This window comes from Cydia pomonella, chromosome 12 (genome assembly GCF_033807575.1).
Source record: "Cydia pomonella isolate Wapato2018A chromosome 12, ilCydPomo1, whole genome shotgun sequence".
Classification (NCBI taxonomy): domain Eukaryota; kingdom Metazoa; phylum Arthropoda; class Insecta; order Lepidoptera; family Tortricidae; genus Cydia; species Cydia pomonella.
Genome location: NC_084714.1, coordinates 14535982 through 14551247, shown reverse-complemented (window position 1 = coordinate 14551247; position 15266 = coordinate 14535982). Strand labels below are relative to the sequence as shown.

Below are 15266 nucleotides of genomic sequence, written 5' to 3'. Positions count from 1 at the left end.
GTGGTAACCAATCAAGCCGGTTGTCGATTACTTAAAACGTTAATTAGGTAGTTCAGAAGTTGTTAGTGTTCCCTATTACCTAGCAAAATTTGGAAAATTGATTTTAAATGCAGCTATTTGATTGTGGATCTGGGTATTATTTTTTCGCCAGGAATAATGTGATTAATTATTAATTTAGTAAGTAAATAGGTAAATGATTGTTTGCTTCGAAGGCTTTGAATATAGGAAGTTCGGAAGAGACGTCATTTGAGCGCGGAGAAACATCGGCCGCGGCCGGCGCGGCGGCGCCAGCGGGGCGCGGTGTGAAATACTCAGGTGCATCCGAACCTGCCCACGACCAACCACAGCGTGCTCCAATCTCGACGGTTACGCGTCAAAACTTTTCTTGTTACATTGAATGGTGAAAATAAATTGGCATCACTCTGGTTTTTTACAAGCGGACTTGGTAGTATAACGAATATCAAATTTTGTAATCTTTGTTGAAGTACCCATTTTTAGTTTTTTTTTTAAGTGTACCTTAGGGATATAAAATTTTAATTGGCAAAATGTATTAATTTCTTTTGAGTGTTCCGTACCTCAAAAAAAAAGGAACCCTTATAGGATCACTTTGTTGTCCGTCCGTCTGTTGGTCTGTCAAGACCCTTTATCCTGGGAACGTGTGGAGGTATCGAGTTGAAATTTAAACTATATACTTAGGTCTACAGAAAAAAAAAAGCTGAAAAAATAAAACTAAGTTAACATAAAAAAATGGCGCAAAAAAACGTATACTTCGACACTCTCAAGGGAATTCTATTGACCTAGATTTATGAGAAATAGTAAGTACAGGAAAAATTTGAAAGCTATAAATTTATAAAAAAATAAGTTAAATTTTACGTAACCCTTGGCCGGCGAATCGGAGGTTTGCTTTTTTTCGTTTTAGGTAGGTAAATTTTCTGTAAAACCTCGATTAGATTATTGAGATCCAAATACAATTCAATACCTGATTATAAAAAATACTGACGTGTAAAGAATATTGGTCTTGATGCTAGAGGTGAATTTAGAGGTGATGTTACGTTAAATACTTACGAATACTTACTAAGCTGGATACAGATGAGAGGGTGCTTTAGACAGAAGTCAAACAGATGAAACAATCATACCAATCACACTACTGCAAATCGTGCAAGTTTATTAAATTGGATTAATTGACAAATTAACAAGTTTAGATAAATAACATAAATATTATATTTGCATGAAACATAATTGTTTTTCAACAACATCAACAACAACATTTCTTTTACCTTAAAAAAAAGGGCGAATGTGAATAAAAAGCTGTGTGGTTCCTAAGTTTATTTTTATTATAATTTGATACCGTGAGTAGGGAAGGTCTTTATGAAGTATTGCGCGGAATTGGATGTCCTCCTAAACTTTTGTCACTGATCAGGTCCTTCCATGATGGCATGAACGCCTCAGTTATATTTGATGGTGAAAAGTCGGCGCCTTTTTGTGTAAACCGTGGAGTCAGACAAGGCTGTGTGCTAGCACCTACCCTGTTTAATATATTCTTCTCTGCTCTGCTTCTGACTGCTTTTGAAGGGTGCGACGTCGGAGTACACCTGCATACTAGAAAGGATGGGAAACTGTACAATATTAGTCTTCTCAAGTCGAAAAACAAGCGTCTAGACTTGATTGCTAGAGAACTTCTGTATGCGGATGATGCTGCACTAGTTGCAAACTCTGAAAATGAACTTCAGGAGTTAGTGACGCGATTTGGTCGAGCCTGTCGACTGTTCTCAATGAGCATAAACACCAGGAAAACTGTCATCATGGTGCAAGGCGTAAACCAGTCTCCGGAAAGCATGCCCGACGGTGCTGTACTCGATGTCGTCGACCATTTCTGCTATCTTGGTTCTACCACCACCCAGTCACAATCTCTAGACAAGGAAATAGATACTCGAATAGGCAGAGCATCAACTGTTTTTGGGAGGCTTTTCGCGCGCGTATGGAGAAACCGTATGCTCACTACATATACCAAAATCCTTGTATACTAGACCTGCGTCCTAAGTATATTGCTGTACGCATCAGAAACATGGACTACATACGCGAAACAAGAACGCAAACTCAACGCTTTCCATATGCGCTGCCTGAGGACTATACTTGGAGTTACTTGGCAAGACAAAGTTAGTAACGAGGTAGTACTCTCAGGAACACATTGCTGCAGCTTAACTGCAATGTTAAAGCAGAGAAGACTTCGCTGGCTCGGTCACGTTCATCGCATGGACCCTGAGAGATTACCACGCCAAGTAATGCTGGGTCAGATAGCGGACGTAAAAAGACCTGTTGGGCGTCCAACTCTACGTTTTAAGGACTCCTGCAAGCGGGACATGGACAGTTTTGGCATTCGGACCGACGGTTGGGAGAAACGCGCCGAAATGAGACCGGAATGGCGTCGCGACATTAAAGTCGGAATATCAAAGCACGACGATGACTGGCTGGAGCACCTTAAGCAGAAAAGTCTTCGTCGTGCTCTACCACCTCCTGCCAACTCACGATTTGTATGCGATCGATGTGGAAAGAGATGTCGCGCTGCTATAGGACTTTATAGCCACCAACGGCGATGCCCAGCCCCTTAAAAGCCGCAACAAGCATCTACAACAGATGGCGTGGCCAATGATGATGATATTATAAGTATGTAATAAAATAAATCGTATAGCGGTAACGTAAAACCGAAACACTCTGTACAAAACAGTCTCGAGATCCTTTCACGGCTGCGCGTGAATCGTGATTTGATTCCCACAGAACAAACCATACCTTCATCCCTTTCTAACTCCTGTCGCATTAGCATCATTGTCTCTTTCTACCTGGAAAGCCTTTCGGTTTTGTTGATGCCCAGACGACACAATAAATTATCTTTTAGTTCAATTAGCTTGAAAAATATCTTTAATGTTTCTGAGTGTACACAATAACTCATATTGTTATGTTGTAAAAAAGGAACCGGTATACAATACTATGAGGCAGCGGCATGTTTATAGGTATTATTGCTATCCTATTGTTAATGTTTATTGAACTACCACTGCTTGTTATAGTTAATAAAACCGGCCAAGAGCATGTCGGGCCAAGCTCAGAGTAGGGTTCCGTAGTTATTCTTCCGTCACAATAAGCTAAACTGGAGCTAAAAGTATGGTAGATTGTTAACCAAGGGATGAACTGTGGGTGTACGTCTTTTTCCTATGAAGGGGAAACTTTTTGCGATAACTCAAAAACAGCTAAACTGATCATATCCGCTATAGTTTTCATTTAATGTCTTTCTTAAGCTCTACTTCCAAGATTTTATTCATATTTTTTGGACTTATGGTTCAAAAGTTAGAGGGGGGGGGGGAGGACCACATTTATTTTTCTTTCGGAGCAATTATCTCCGAATATATTAAAAAAAAGCGGCCAAGTGCGAGTCGGACTCGCCCATGAAGGGTTCCGTACCATTTATGACGTATTAAAAAAACTACTTACTAGATCTCGTTCAAACGAATTTTCGGTGGAAGTTTGCATGGTAATGTACATCATATTTTTTTTTTAGTTTTATCATTCTCTTATTTTAGAAGTTACAGGGAGGGGGGGGGGGGGGGAGACACACATTTTACCGATTGTTTGGGTTTGTACGGACAGACAGACAGAGAGACATGACGAATCCATAAGGGTTCCGTTTTTTGCCATTTGGCTAAGGAACCCTAATAAATTTAATAGGTACCTACTTTAATGAATAAGCCATATTTTTAATATATTTTTTAACTTGCCTTCAAAACAACTAACTTAGGTAAAACTATTTGTGTAAGTACGGTTGCACTAAGTAGATACTAGATAGAGAGAGACTTAGGTAGATACCGACCTAATTACTGACCTTATTTCCTGCTCCACGCATCTCGCCGTCGACTAGCCCTGAACTGAGGTGGACGAAGGATGGGCAATGTTTCCAGTGAGTTACTCTCGTTATCATTGCGTGCCAACTTTGGTGTATATGAAGAAATATTTTAAGACGAAAAGCATCGCGATATTTTCAGATGCACATCCATGGGATTAAATTGACGAGCTAAATCCAGGCTTCCAGCTTCCTAAGTGAGCAATGGTGAAAATGCTGAGAACAATGATCGTGGACAAACTCGCAGTGCTAGATCTGCCTTAGGGTTTCATTTTGTCTTGGAGTTACGGTATCATCAATTCCTCAAAAGGGGTATATACTCCTTTCCCATTATATGAATATGTGTGATATGTGTGATAATATTATATAAATAATTGAGAACTTAAATCAATTACAAAAGCTGTTAACTATTGTCCGCAGGAGTGACAACTTTTGTTTTATGTACTTATGTATATAAAAAATGTATGTAAAAAATCCCGTTTGTGCTTTGATAAGTGACGTTTTCGACAAGTCCGTAACGTAAGTGACATTCGAAATCTTAATCAGTTGTTTTTGTTCGCAAAAGAGCAAAAGTAAGTTGATATAAACCGGTTTTCCAATGTCACTTACGGTTGTTACTTGTAAGTGGGAGTTTTATGATAGTCGACCAGTTTAGTGGGTAGCGAAATAGTAGTTATTTGTTCCACAAGATTCCAAAATAGAACCTCGAGCGCAGCGAGTGGTTCGAGGAGTGGAATCTTGAGCGTTGCGAGGGTTTCAAGGCATGACGGTTAAACAAACTTTGCCTACGAGTGAAACACAAAAATTTTCATCACACTAACGCAAGGAAAATACTAACTGGTACTGAAATACTAAAAAAACAAATCCAAATTACGTAACAAAAAAATTATGATTAAAAATCATCATTCAAAAGTGAATTCCACCAGCTAACATAAGGAAACAACCCAAAATTAGCATCTGATAAAATGCCCAAATGATCTTTGCCCCACATGCGGATAAAATGCAACTTTCTCATTAGTTTTTGAACAATCAAGAGAGCCTTTACCAGTTGGTGTGGTGAAAATGTCATTTTGTTATCACACGTCACACACTACTGAATCAACGGTCGGACATATAAAGTTGTGTACGCATACGCATACGAGTCGGTATTTTTTTCCCGTCCCGACACTCTTCATATGTATCTACTATCAAATTGCATTCCCATCACCCCGCGAGGTTGATACCGTATGTAATGATTCTCTTCACGTAGTGACTGCTATCGCACGGCACCAAAATCTTTATCAGATGTTATCACGGAAGTTGGCAGTGTCGTCATCTTATTGCGCAACTTATTGACACCTAGTAAATAATTACTACTTACATGTAGATTTTAAGTGATGATGCAAATTTCATACGATGAAAAATATACATTTTGTTTGATCGCTTCATGGTAGGTATTCCACAAATACGCACGAAGCGTTTCGCTTCCCTTATGCGAACTGCCAAGGAGTGGAATGCCCTGCCCGAGTCTGTGTTTCCGTATGAGTACAGTCTGAATCTCTTCAAGGCTAGAGTAAATAGGTATCTCATAGGTAAGCGTGCTCCACCGTAGACCGAATCATCACTTACCATCAGGTGTGATCGTGGTCAAACGCCTGCCTATCCTCCATAAAAAAAAAAGACGACCGGTCTGGCCTAGTGGGTACTGGATAGTGATCTAGTGACCCTGGCTATGAAGCCGACGGTCCCGGGTTCGAATCCCGGTAAGGACATTTATTTGTGTGATGAACACAGATATTTGTTCAAGAGTCATGGGTGTTTTCTATGTATATAAGTATGTATTTATAGGCGACGATATACTACTGTATACAGGTTGTTTATTGAGTCACCTGCAATAATTTACGGACTGCTTATAAAGGTCACACTGAGCAACTTTGACTATGGGACCAAACCCAAAATCGCGGAAAAAAAAATTGAGAGTACATTTTTTCAACTTAGAAAATGTCAAGATCAGAGAGCCAAAATGTATTAAACAGGCAATTTTGTTTACAGGCAAGTAAACAAAATTGCATGTTTCATACATATACAACAGGCAGTATCACCTATATATTGACCCCGCAAATTATTGCAGGTGACTAAATAAACATTCTGTATACGGTAGTATATCGTCGCCTAGTACCCATAGTACATACAAGCTTTGCTTATTTTGGGGCTAGGTCCATTTGTGTATGATTGTCCCCAATATTTATATTTATATTTTATATTATTATAACTACTTGCATTCATCTTTGTAATATTGTGACCGTATGTGCCATAAACTTTTTTAAATAACAAAATGGTACTCTTACTTAACGCTGTGGTGCTATTTGTCACCGTAATAGGTCGTTTGATCGATGGAGACCCAATTATCAAATAGCTGACATTTGGCTCGGTCGCCTACTCGCCTTCACTAAATAATGTAATACATTGTGCACAATTGTACCCATATTTGTTAACAATGGGCCGCTACGTATTGACATCTGGTGGGTCTTCAGCTAGCAGCACCGAGTCAAAAGACCCACTGCGATTTACTGACAGGGTACGCTCCTATGTGCTTTAACTCTTTAATCGTAGGGTCGAGATTTAAATATAGGATATAAAATCTCGTTTAAAACCCCTATATTTAATAGTGCGCTTCAGTGGTCGGAGTTAAAGTTTGGATTCCCCTAGCACTGCCGGTGCAACAAGGAGCTGAAATTGCAGGATGTTAAATATCTCCGAATTGCCACTTGTATCATAATCGCGCGGCTGTCGAGGGGTGGCGGTTATTTGCACTTTTTGTGTGTTTTGCCAGTTGGCGCAAACATAATGTAATTTGTTGACATGTACTTAAATGAGCACAGTTGAGATATGAAACACATGATGCAATAGTTTAGTACTGGGATGAGCGCTTATAAGTTAGAATCAAACCATAGCCCTGACGGTGCACGGGTTATTTTAAACGTCAAACTTCTATGAAATTATAACGTTTACTTGACACTTGCGCCGTCTGGGCTATCAAAATCACTGCCAACTTATCTTGGTCTCATGGTCTGACTCTAGGTGGGACACAAAGCACGGTATCTATACTTTATTATGATTATGTAGGTACTTACTAGTAAAAATAATAGATTTCATGCCAAAAACTAGAGCTACTTACCTATGTTTGTTTCGCTATTTATAAAATAGTTAAATTAATGACAGCAGACGAAACGGCATCGGTATATTATGGGCGACTCCCGGCCCGTTATCTAGGTACTTTTGCGTAACCTTTTAGTCCTGAACTTGATACCATTTAACAATAAAACAGAAACGGAAAATAAATGTAACTAATCTTTGTAAGTACCTAGATGACATTATTATCGGAAAACAAATTTTATGAAGAGGGAAATATACCAAGTGATCATCCATACAAAAAGAGAAAACGTTTATCCACTTCTAAATATTTTCCATTTACCGTGATTTTTAAGTATGTTATTGACACAATTAATTTTTTTTTCAATACTTATTTGCAACACAAAAAAAAGACAAACTAACAGCGAAACCTATAAAACCTAGAATATATTGTGCTGAAGCGATCGACTTAAAAATCAAAGGGATTTTTTAAGATTTAGTTAGTTGAAAGCCTTTTCTACTGAAATGGAATTTCATAAGAAAAATACCGTTATTTCGTTAGGATCGCAAAGCTATACTTCCCTCTTAATTAAAGTATTTTTGCGTAACCATAATTATGAAGGTTTTTGTTTTTACTCGATATGTGTATGTATGTGAAATATTAATGCTGTCGCAAACCTGTGTAAGGTTTGGCACGGCACTATGACGTTCGGCGCTTGAGGCCTTCACCTTGCGCACGGCACTTCCATACAAGTTTCGTTAGCTTTGCACTCGCCACTAGTGCCGGATCGACATAGCGCGGTATTTAATCAGCTAACTCTGGTACGCCTTAACAGTTCTTCCCAAGCTCTACATTACATATACTGACTCAGTTATTTCCGTAAGAAAGTAAAAAATCACGATGGCACCTGCTCCCCGTGTTGAAACTAATGAAATTAAATCGTCAGCTTTGGAGCTAATAGGTAATACTCCACTCGTTGCTCTTGATCGATTGCACTCTGGACCTGGACGAATCCTAGCAAAATGTGAATTTATGAACCCGGGAGGATCCATCAAGGACCGATCGTCTTTGTACATGATAAATGCTGCTCTGAAGAACGGTGAGCTGAAACCTGGTAACCCGATTTTAGAAGTGACATCTGGCAACCAAGGCTGTGGTCTCGCCGTAGTCGCTGCTGTAAAAGATCATCCTTTGACAATTTATATGTCTGCGGGCAACAGCGAGCAAAGAGCGATACAAATGGAAGCGTGCGGTGCGAAATGTATCCGAGTACCACAAGTTGAGGGTGTCTACGGCAAAGTCACTTATGCTGACGTTCAAGCGGCGGAAGAAGAATGTTTAAAAACCGTTGAAAAGACCGGCCACTTTCTTGTAAATCAGTTTTATAATGAAGCGAACGTACAAGCTCACTACGAAATGACAGGGCCAGAAATTTGGAGACAAACTGGTGGTCACGTAGATGCATTTGTAGCCACTGCCGGAACGAGCGGTACTTTTTCGGGAACATCGAAATATTTGAAAGAGAAGAACCCTGCAATGAAAGCCTACATAATTGAGCCGGAAGGAGCGGAGGTAATAGCCGGCAAGCCCGTCTGGAAGGCGTGCCACAAGCTGCAGGGTTCTGGCTACGGCGTGGTGCCGGCGCTATTCAAGTATGACGTGATGGATGGAACGCTTAGCGTATCGGACGCTGAGGCCGTGCACTACAAGCGGCTACTGGGCGAGAAGGAGGGGCTATACGTGGGCTACACGAGCGGCGCCAACGTGGCCGCCGCCGTTAAGCTGCTGCAGTCCGGAAACCTGCCCGAGGACGCCTGGGTGGTCACCATGCTCAACGACACAGGTTTGAAGTACTCGCCCACATTAGACGAAATCAGAAGTGATGATAGTTAAGTACCGATCAGTTGTTAAATATCTCAATTATTTCCGTTAAACAGTGTCAAAATAATTTTAACTATTAATAAATAATAATCTATTACATAATCTGTGCCTTTATTAGATATGGGTGTTGTAATACTTGTAATATTGTTACAGTGTTAATTAAATTAGATGATAAGTAGATAGAATTAGACCAAGATAACTCTGCACTGGATTTTGACAGCACAGACTGTGCAAGTGTTATTTATACATCATAATATCTTACAAGTTTGATGTTTAAAATAAAACTTGCACAGTCTGTGCTATCAAAATCGCTGCAGACTTATCTTGGTCTCACTCTAGCTAGGGCATTCCGTAATTCATGACAAATTCTATACGTTAGGTATAGGTTATTCTATTACGTTAGGTACGGTCACGTCTGAACATATCGATACGAAAAAAGTGTCAAAAATATGTATACACGACTTTATTTCCCATATATTAAGGTAGTGTATACATCTTTTTGGCACATTTTTCGGACCGATATTTTCAGACGTGACTGTATCTGTCTATTAATATGTATTGTATTTTAATTTAGAAATCAATGATCTTACTGCGCGTAACGTAGGTATTATTATATATTACATACATAGGAATTTCATTTTAATTAAAGGTTTTCTTATAAATTAAACGAATTTCGAGTGTCAAACCTACACTACTGTGATAATGAGACGTCATTTAACGATTAGCATGCCATTGTTTTTGGTATTTTCCAAAGATATTCCTCGTACAGATATCAGTCACTAACATTTTTAATATCTTTGGCAAAAAGCTGTGAAACCAGTGTGATAAGATAACGGTATAAGTAACCTACAATATGTACAAGTAGAACATATAAAATGTACATATCAATATAATTATAAACATAGTTTCTTATGCACACACTCAATGCTATGTAATTTTCACCCATTTTTGTTTTTAGGGTTCCGTAGCCAAATGGCAAAAACGGAACCCTTATAGATTCGTCATGTCCGTGTGTCTATCCGATTATTTCTGTTTGGGTTGCAATAATGACGTATGTATTACCCACAAATGTTTATACTCATCATCATTTCTATTTTGATGGCCAGTATGTATTACAGGCAAGGTACTATGAGCTTGGGTCATGTGCGATACTTCTCCTCGGAACTTCTTCGTGAACTGTGATTGTAGTGATTATTAAAACGGTGTATAATTTTAAGTACATGAATTATTTATTTTTTATTTATTTATATAGATCGAAAAATCCTACCCGAAAAATAGAGTTCGACTTGCTATCATAACACTAGCTTTGTGATGGGTAATGATGGATATCAGATAAATTGTCTACTTTGAAATACGACATTAAATGTAACAGTGAGGCCTCTTTTTAAGACTGTGTTAACCGGTAAACGTAACCTGATGCTAAGTAGCTTGCAGGGTTTCTCTGCTTTTCGCTCTAAGAAACAAAAAGTTGCAGCAAAAATTGCTGTATTACCTCTCTTTTTGAATAGCATTTACGTTCTAACGGCCCGATTCGAAGAATGATTAAGCCACGTTTAAGATCTTGGAAAGATCGATAACTAAACGACATGTCAAAATTGACGTTTATTTCCATTCCGCAAAATTCAAATGCAAAATTCACAGTTGGAAACATTTTGTTCGGAAAACAACTGTTCGTTAAAATCGCAGGATACTTTTGAACATTATGATAACTATGCTGATTTACACGGATAACTAGAGCTCTAAATCCATTCTTATAATCTTCTTGATTCATTCTTGAAATCCAAAACCTAGTGTTATCCTATTTCGTAAATCACTTGCAGCTGCATTCCGAGAAGGGACTTCGCAAATAAACAATTCGAAATAATTAGAGGGAACAGTTGATAATTAGCCAATTTGGAGTTTTTATCGCAGCCCTTGCCTAGAGCGGCCCGACCTAAAAAACTGTTGCAATCGTCCAAGCCGACGCCGTTTACTAAAACTGCCAAACGGCATTCGCTCGTAAACAGCGGAGAGCCGCCCACCTAACAAGCGGAGATTTTTTAATAATTGCCACCAGCTGCAGCGGTAGGATAGATCTGATGTTTTTGCAGATTCTGCATGGACATCTCCCTAATAGGCTGTTGTGAAATCAACAGCGCTAAATTACTGCGCGAATAGCCGGCTGCAGACTAATGGCCACGATCTCCGCTTATTTGCAAGAAAATTATGATTCGCCGTTCCTTATATTAGGTATCCTCATGAATATGTGAAAAAAAGTTTTTAAATTAATATCAGCAAGTAATTGGCTATCAATCAATCAACTAATTTGAACTAATCAACCAATAGTTAGAGTATGATCAAGATAACTCTGCAGCGATTTTTATAGCGCAGACGTGCAAAGTGTACTTTATAATTTCATAGAAGTTTGACGTTTAAGATAACACTTCGTCTGTGACTTAGGCTAAAACAATTTTTTTTTAGTTTTTATTATACCGTTCTGTGTCGCCATCTCAGATCATTGAAAGAATTAATTCTTTCTATGATCGGAGGTCGCCATGCGTGTCCATGCCAAATTGCAGCTTTTTCTAGCACTAACGATCACGGAACAAAGCCGCGGATGGACAGACAGACGGACATGGTGAAACTACAAGGATTCCTAGTTAACTATGGAAGTCATTGTAAACGTCATATTCATAGAAATTTGTCAATGATGATGACATTAGGCTTACTGAGTTTCCTCCGTCTGTGCTATCTAACTTGCCAGAGCGAGTCAGCGATGGAATGTGAAATAAAGAGCTAGTGTAGTAGTAGTATCTGGTTTTACCAGCTATCTGGTTTCATCCCCCTTCCCCCAATTATGTAAAGTACAGTGCAATTATAAGTGTATTGTATCCACATGCAAAGGATTTTGTTATCTAGCTATGCAAGTAAAGTGATAAAAACACTCCGTTCAATAAACTAATGACATCGGGCAATATTTGCTCTAGCGAGATTGCCCCTTATGAGTAGGCAAACATTTTGGATCATTAATGGGTATTTTCCTCGGGTTTATTTGCGCAGATCAGTCCACGGCGTGTTTGTCGTCGTGCCTGGCTCGTCGTAGCGAGAACCCAAACAATATTCATTCTTATTTATTAATACTTATTATTAATATAATAAGTATTAATATATGGTACATTTATTTTATTATGTGAATTAAATACGGATATTTTTCAGCAGTTACTCATAAGTTCGTAAATTGGCAACAAACCACTACAAAGTTTAGCTAAATAAGCTGTCAGCGACCTTATTTTGCTATTCAAATTAGCATCATGAATTTGTAATATTTGAGCTCATAAAAAAGACTCTTTAGGTAGGTAATTAATACTTATTTTTGTCGGAGTAGAGAAAGTTACCAAAGGCGACGTGATTAGTTCGATGGTACGTGACGTGACGATATCACTGCAGAACTGTCTTGTAATTTGACATGGCCACTTATGGCCTTTAGTGGCCTGGTTTGTGAACTTACAAAATGTCACCACTGATCACAACAGTAACCACATGGTCACTATTAGGTCGTCACTCGTTCTTTCTCAAGTCAAGTAAGAGCCCTGCTTGTAGCATCATCTACAAGGCAAATTGCTTAGCAGTAATTACTAATTGGTGTCAAAAAACATGATGAAGTTAATAATTAATTAACTATGAGCAATTTACTTATAGCTATTCCTTGTCAGTTTATATAGGAGAATTTCTTCCTGTATCTATTAGCACAGTAATCTGCAGTACCAATAGAATCAGTGGCTGCATTAGTGCTGGCCCGCTTACGTGAGATAGTGCGCATCCAGGGAATCGGTTTAATCTGAGTCAATATTGACGCGGTGGCGGCGCGGTGTGGGAACGGCGCGGTGTGCACAGGTGGCCAGCAGTCTTCAAACGTCACATACAGGAAGTATATTTTCGTCATTCTTTAATGATGGATTTAACAGGTTCACTAGGAGATTTGGATTAGGTAAATGAGACTGATTGTGTGTATTATATATAAATCTACATAATACTAGAAAGAGCACTTTTGATACATGACCCGCTTAAAGTATCTAGATATATATTTTTGGAATATATCTTCCGGGTGACTTGTTCGAATATGGGACTTGAACCACTGTTATTGCGTAATGGTCATACACACATACATGAACAAATACATAGGGACTCCGTGCACACTAAGAGAGGCAGTTAGCAACCTGAAAACTTTGCTAGGCTTCGTAGAGGAGCTGGGGTGGTTAGAGTAGCGCTACCTCGTTTCACGCAAAATAGGCACAATGGATGTCGATTTGCGGAAAATGCCCAGAAGCACTAACTAACTAACTAGTGGTCATACACAATAAGACTCAATTAGTGACGATGCCTTAATAATGGCCACCAATAAATACATACCTCCTTATTTATAAACGTGTACTAAAGTTACGATGCCGCTAATAATCGTTTGTCCCTTTCCATCATACTAATACGTCGGAAAGAAACAAACGATTATTAGCGGCATTTAGTTTTAGTACACTTTTATGAATAAGGGGGATAGTACCTACGATTCGGCATCGGACACAGTGAAAATGTTTTCAAGGTTAAAATTCTCAACCAAAGATACTTTTTGTCGGGGTTATCAAAGTACTTGTTCGTTCCCCTTGCTGTGGAGACGTCTGGGTGCTGGTGCGCGGAGGCGAAAACTTTTCTCGGGGAGCTGGGGCGTCGCCTGCGGGAGAGGGGTCTCGACCCCCGCTCCGGGTCGTTCCTGGCGCAGAGATTGTCCATCGCGGTTCAACGCGGAAACGCGGCAAGCGTAATGGGCACCTTTGCGCCAGGAACGGTGCGGGGTGGGTTGTTCGAATAGTTTTTATGGGTTAGTTTAGGTTAAGTTTAATTTATAACGAATGTATTCCCTAGTTTTTAAGTATTTTGAATGATTGTAATTTATTTAATGACAGATTGTATTAATTATCTGCTAATTGTTAACTTCTACTAAATATAACTTAGGTACATTAAGTGATATTTTTTTCTCTAAAATATCTTGCCCTGTCAGCTAACCAATAAAGAAATCTCACCCCCCTCACTTATGTTCAGCTGCTCTCATACGATATGGGTATGGAAGACTTGTCTATTTTTGTCGAAATTAGGTCACTGCTATTTCCATATCCGATTCTATATTTTGATGAGAACCAAGAGTAAGTCAAATCATCCTTTATATAAAATATTAAATTGTAAAGTTTATTGCCACTGAAAGGAAACTTCCAATCATATTTATTGAATAATTAAGTACAACATTGCGTCAGCTAAAGTCGCAAACCTCGTATCTCCTCCGGAGTAGTTACGTTTTTGCAATTTAGGTTTTTTTTTAATACCACGACCACGATGGTGGCAAACAAGCATACGGTCCGCCTGATGGTAAGCAGTCACCGTAGCCTATGGACGCCTGCAACACTAGAGGTATTACATGCGCGTTGCCGGCCCTTTAAAAAACTGTACACTCCTTTTTTGAAGAATCCCATATTGTAGCCCCTCGGGAAAACCTCGGCAGGAAGCTCATTCCACAGCCAATATTGACCAAAGTAGCAAATCCCTAATATCCTGTAATAGAGACCTGTAAGTCGACGAATTAGCCAGCATTATTTTAACGAAAATAATAATCTATCTATCGCATAATGATTACTTTATTACATACTCCGCCCACACCTAAAGAATTTAAACCGCGTGTTAGGGCGATTTCAGACTAGCGTATTTTTCTGCGCGTATACGGTCGTTTCGGCGGTACGAGCTTACACGCGCGTTACCTTTCCCTACATTTAGTTTTTCTGAGCTTTCACGCGCGTTACTTTTCCCTACATTTGGTCTATACGAGCTTACACGCACGTAATTTCCCAAATGAAGGTTGAGGGAGGCGATGATGGCTGAGAAACGCGTACGCGTGTTATTTGTGGAGACTCTTGAACGGGTGTTATTTGTGGAGACTGGTCTGTTCAAGCTAACAAGGGTTAATATTTAATAACTTTATTTTTGAATATAATTCGAGTGAGACACCTTATTCGGTCCTCGTATTATTATTCTCGTATTATTTTACTTCTCGTATTATTCTTTTATCTTAATGAATGTAATGAATGTTTTATTTTAGTTTTTTTTTTGTAATTCGACATTAAGAGTATTCGACTTATACATCTCTAAGTAATTAGTATACTTAAGCTTGCATTGATGTTTTAAGTTAATTGTATTAAATTGTAGTAAATTCCATGCTAAAAACACGAGGTATAGTCTAAAACCACCCTAAAAGCGGATTAGAAATGGAAAAAACATTTGATCAGCTGTTAAATAGTAAAAAAAAATTTTTAAGCATGTTTCAAATCAGCATAGCCAAGGTAGTGTAAAAGAAATCGTCAAAACAAC

General features: G+C 38.9%; 1 protein-coding gene across 1 annotated transcript; it reads left to right on the top strand.

Annotated features, from left to right (window-relative positions):
• The first annotated feature begins 7615 nt into the window (after nt 1-7615).
• Nucleotides 7616-8984, top strand: LOC133523713 (uncharacterized). Its single transcript, XM_061859397.1, has one exon. The coding sequence runs from the start codon at nt 7902-7904 to the stop codon at nt 8892-8894; it is 993 nt and encodes a 330-aa protein (XP_061715381.1). The 5' UTR covers nt 7616-7901; the 3' UTR covers nt 8895-8984.
• Nucleotides 8985-15266: the final 6282 nt, after the last annotated feature.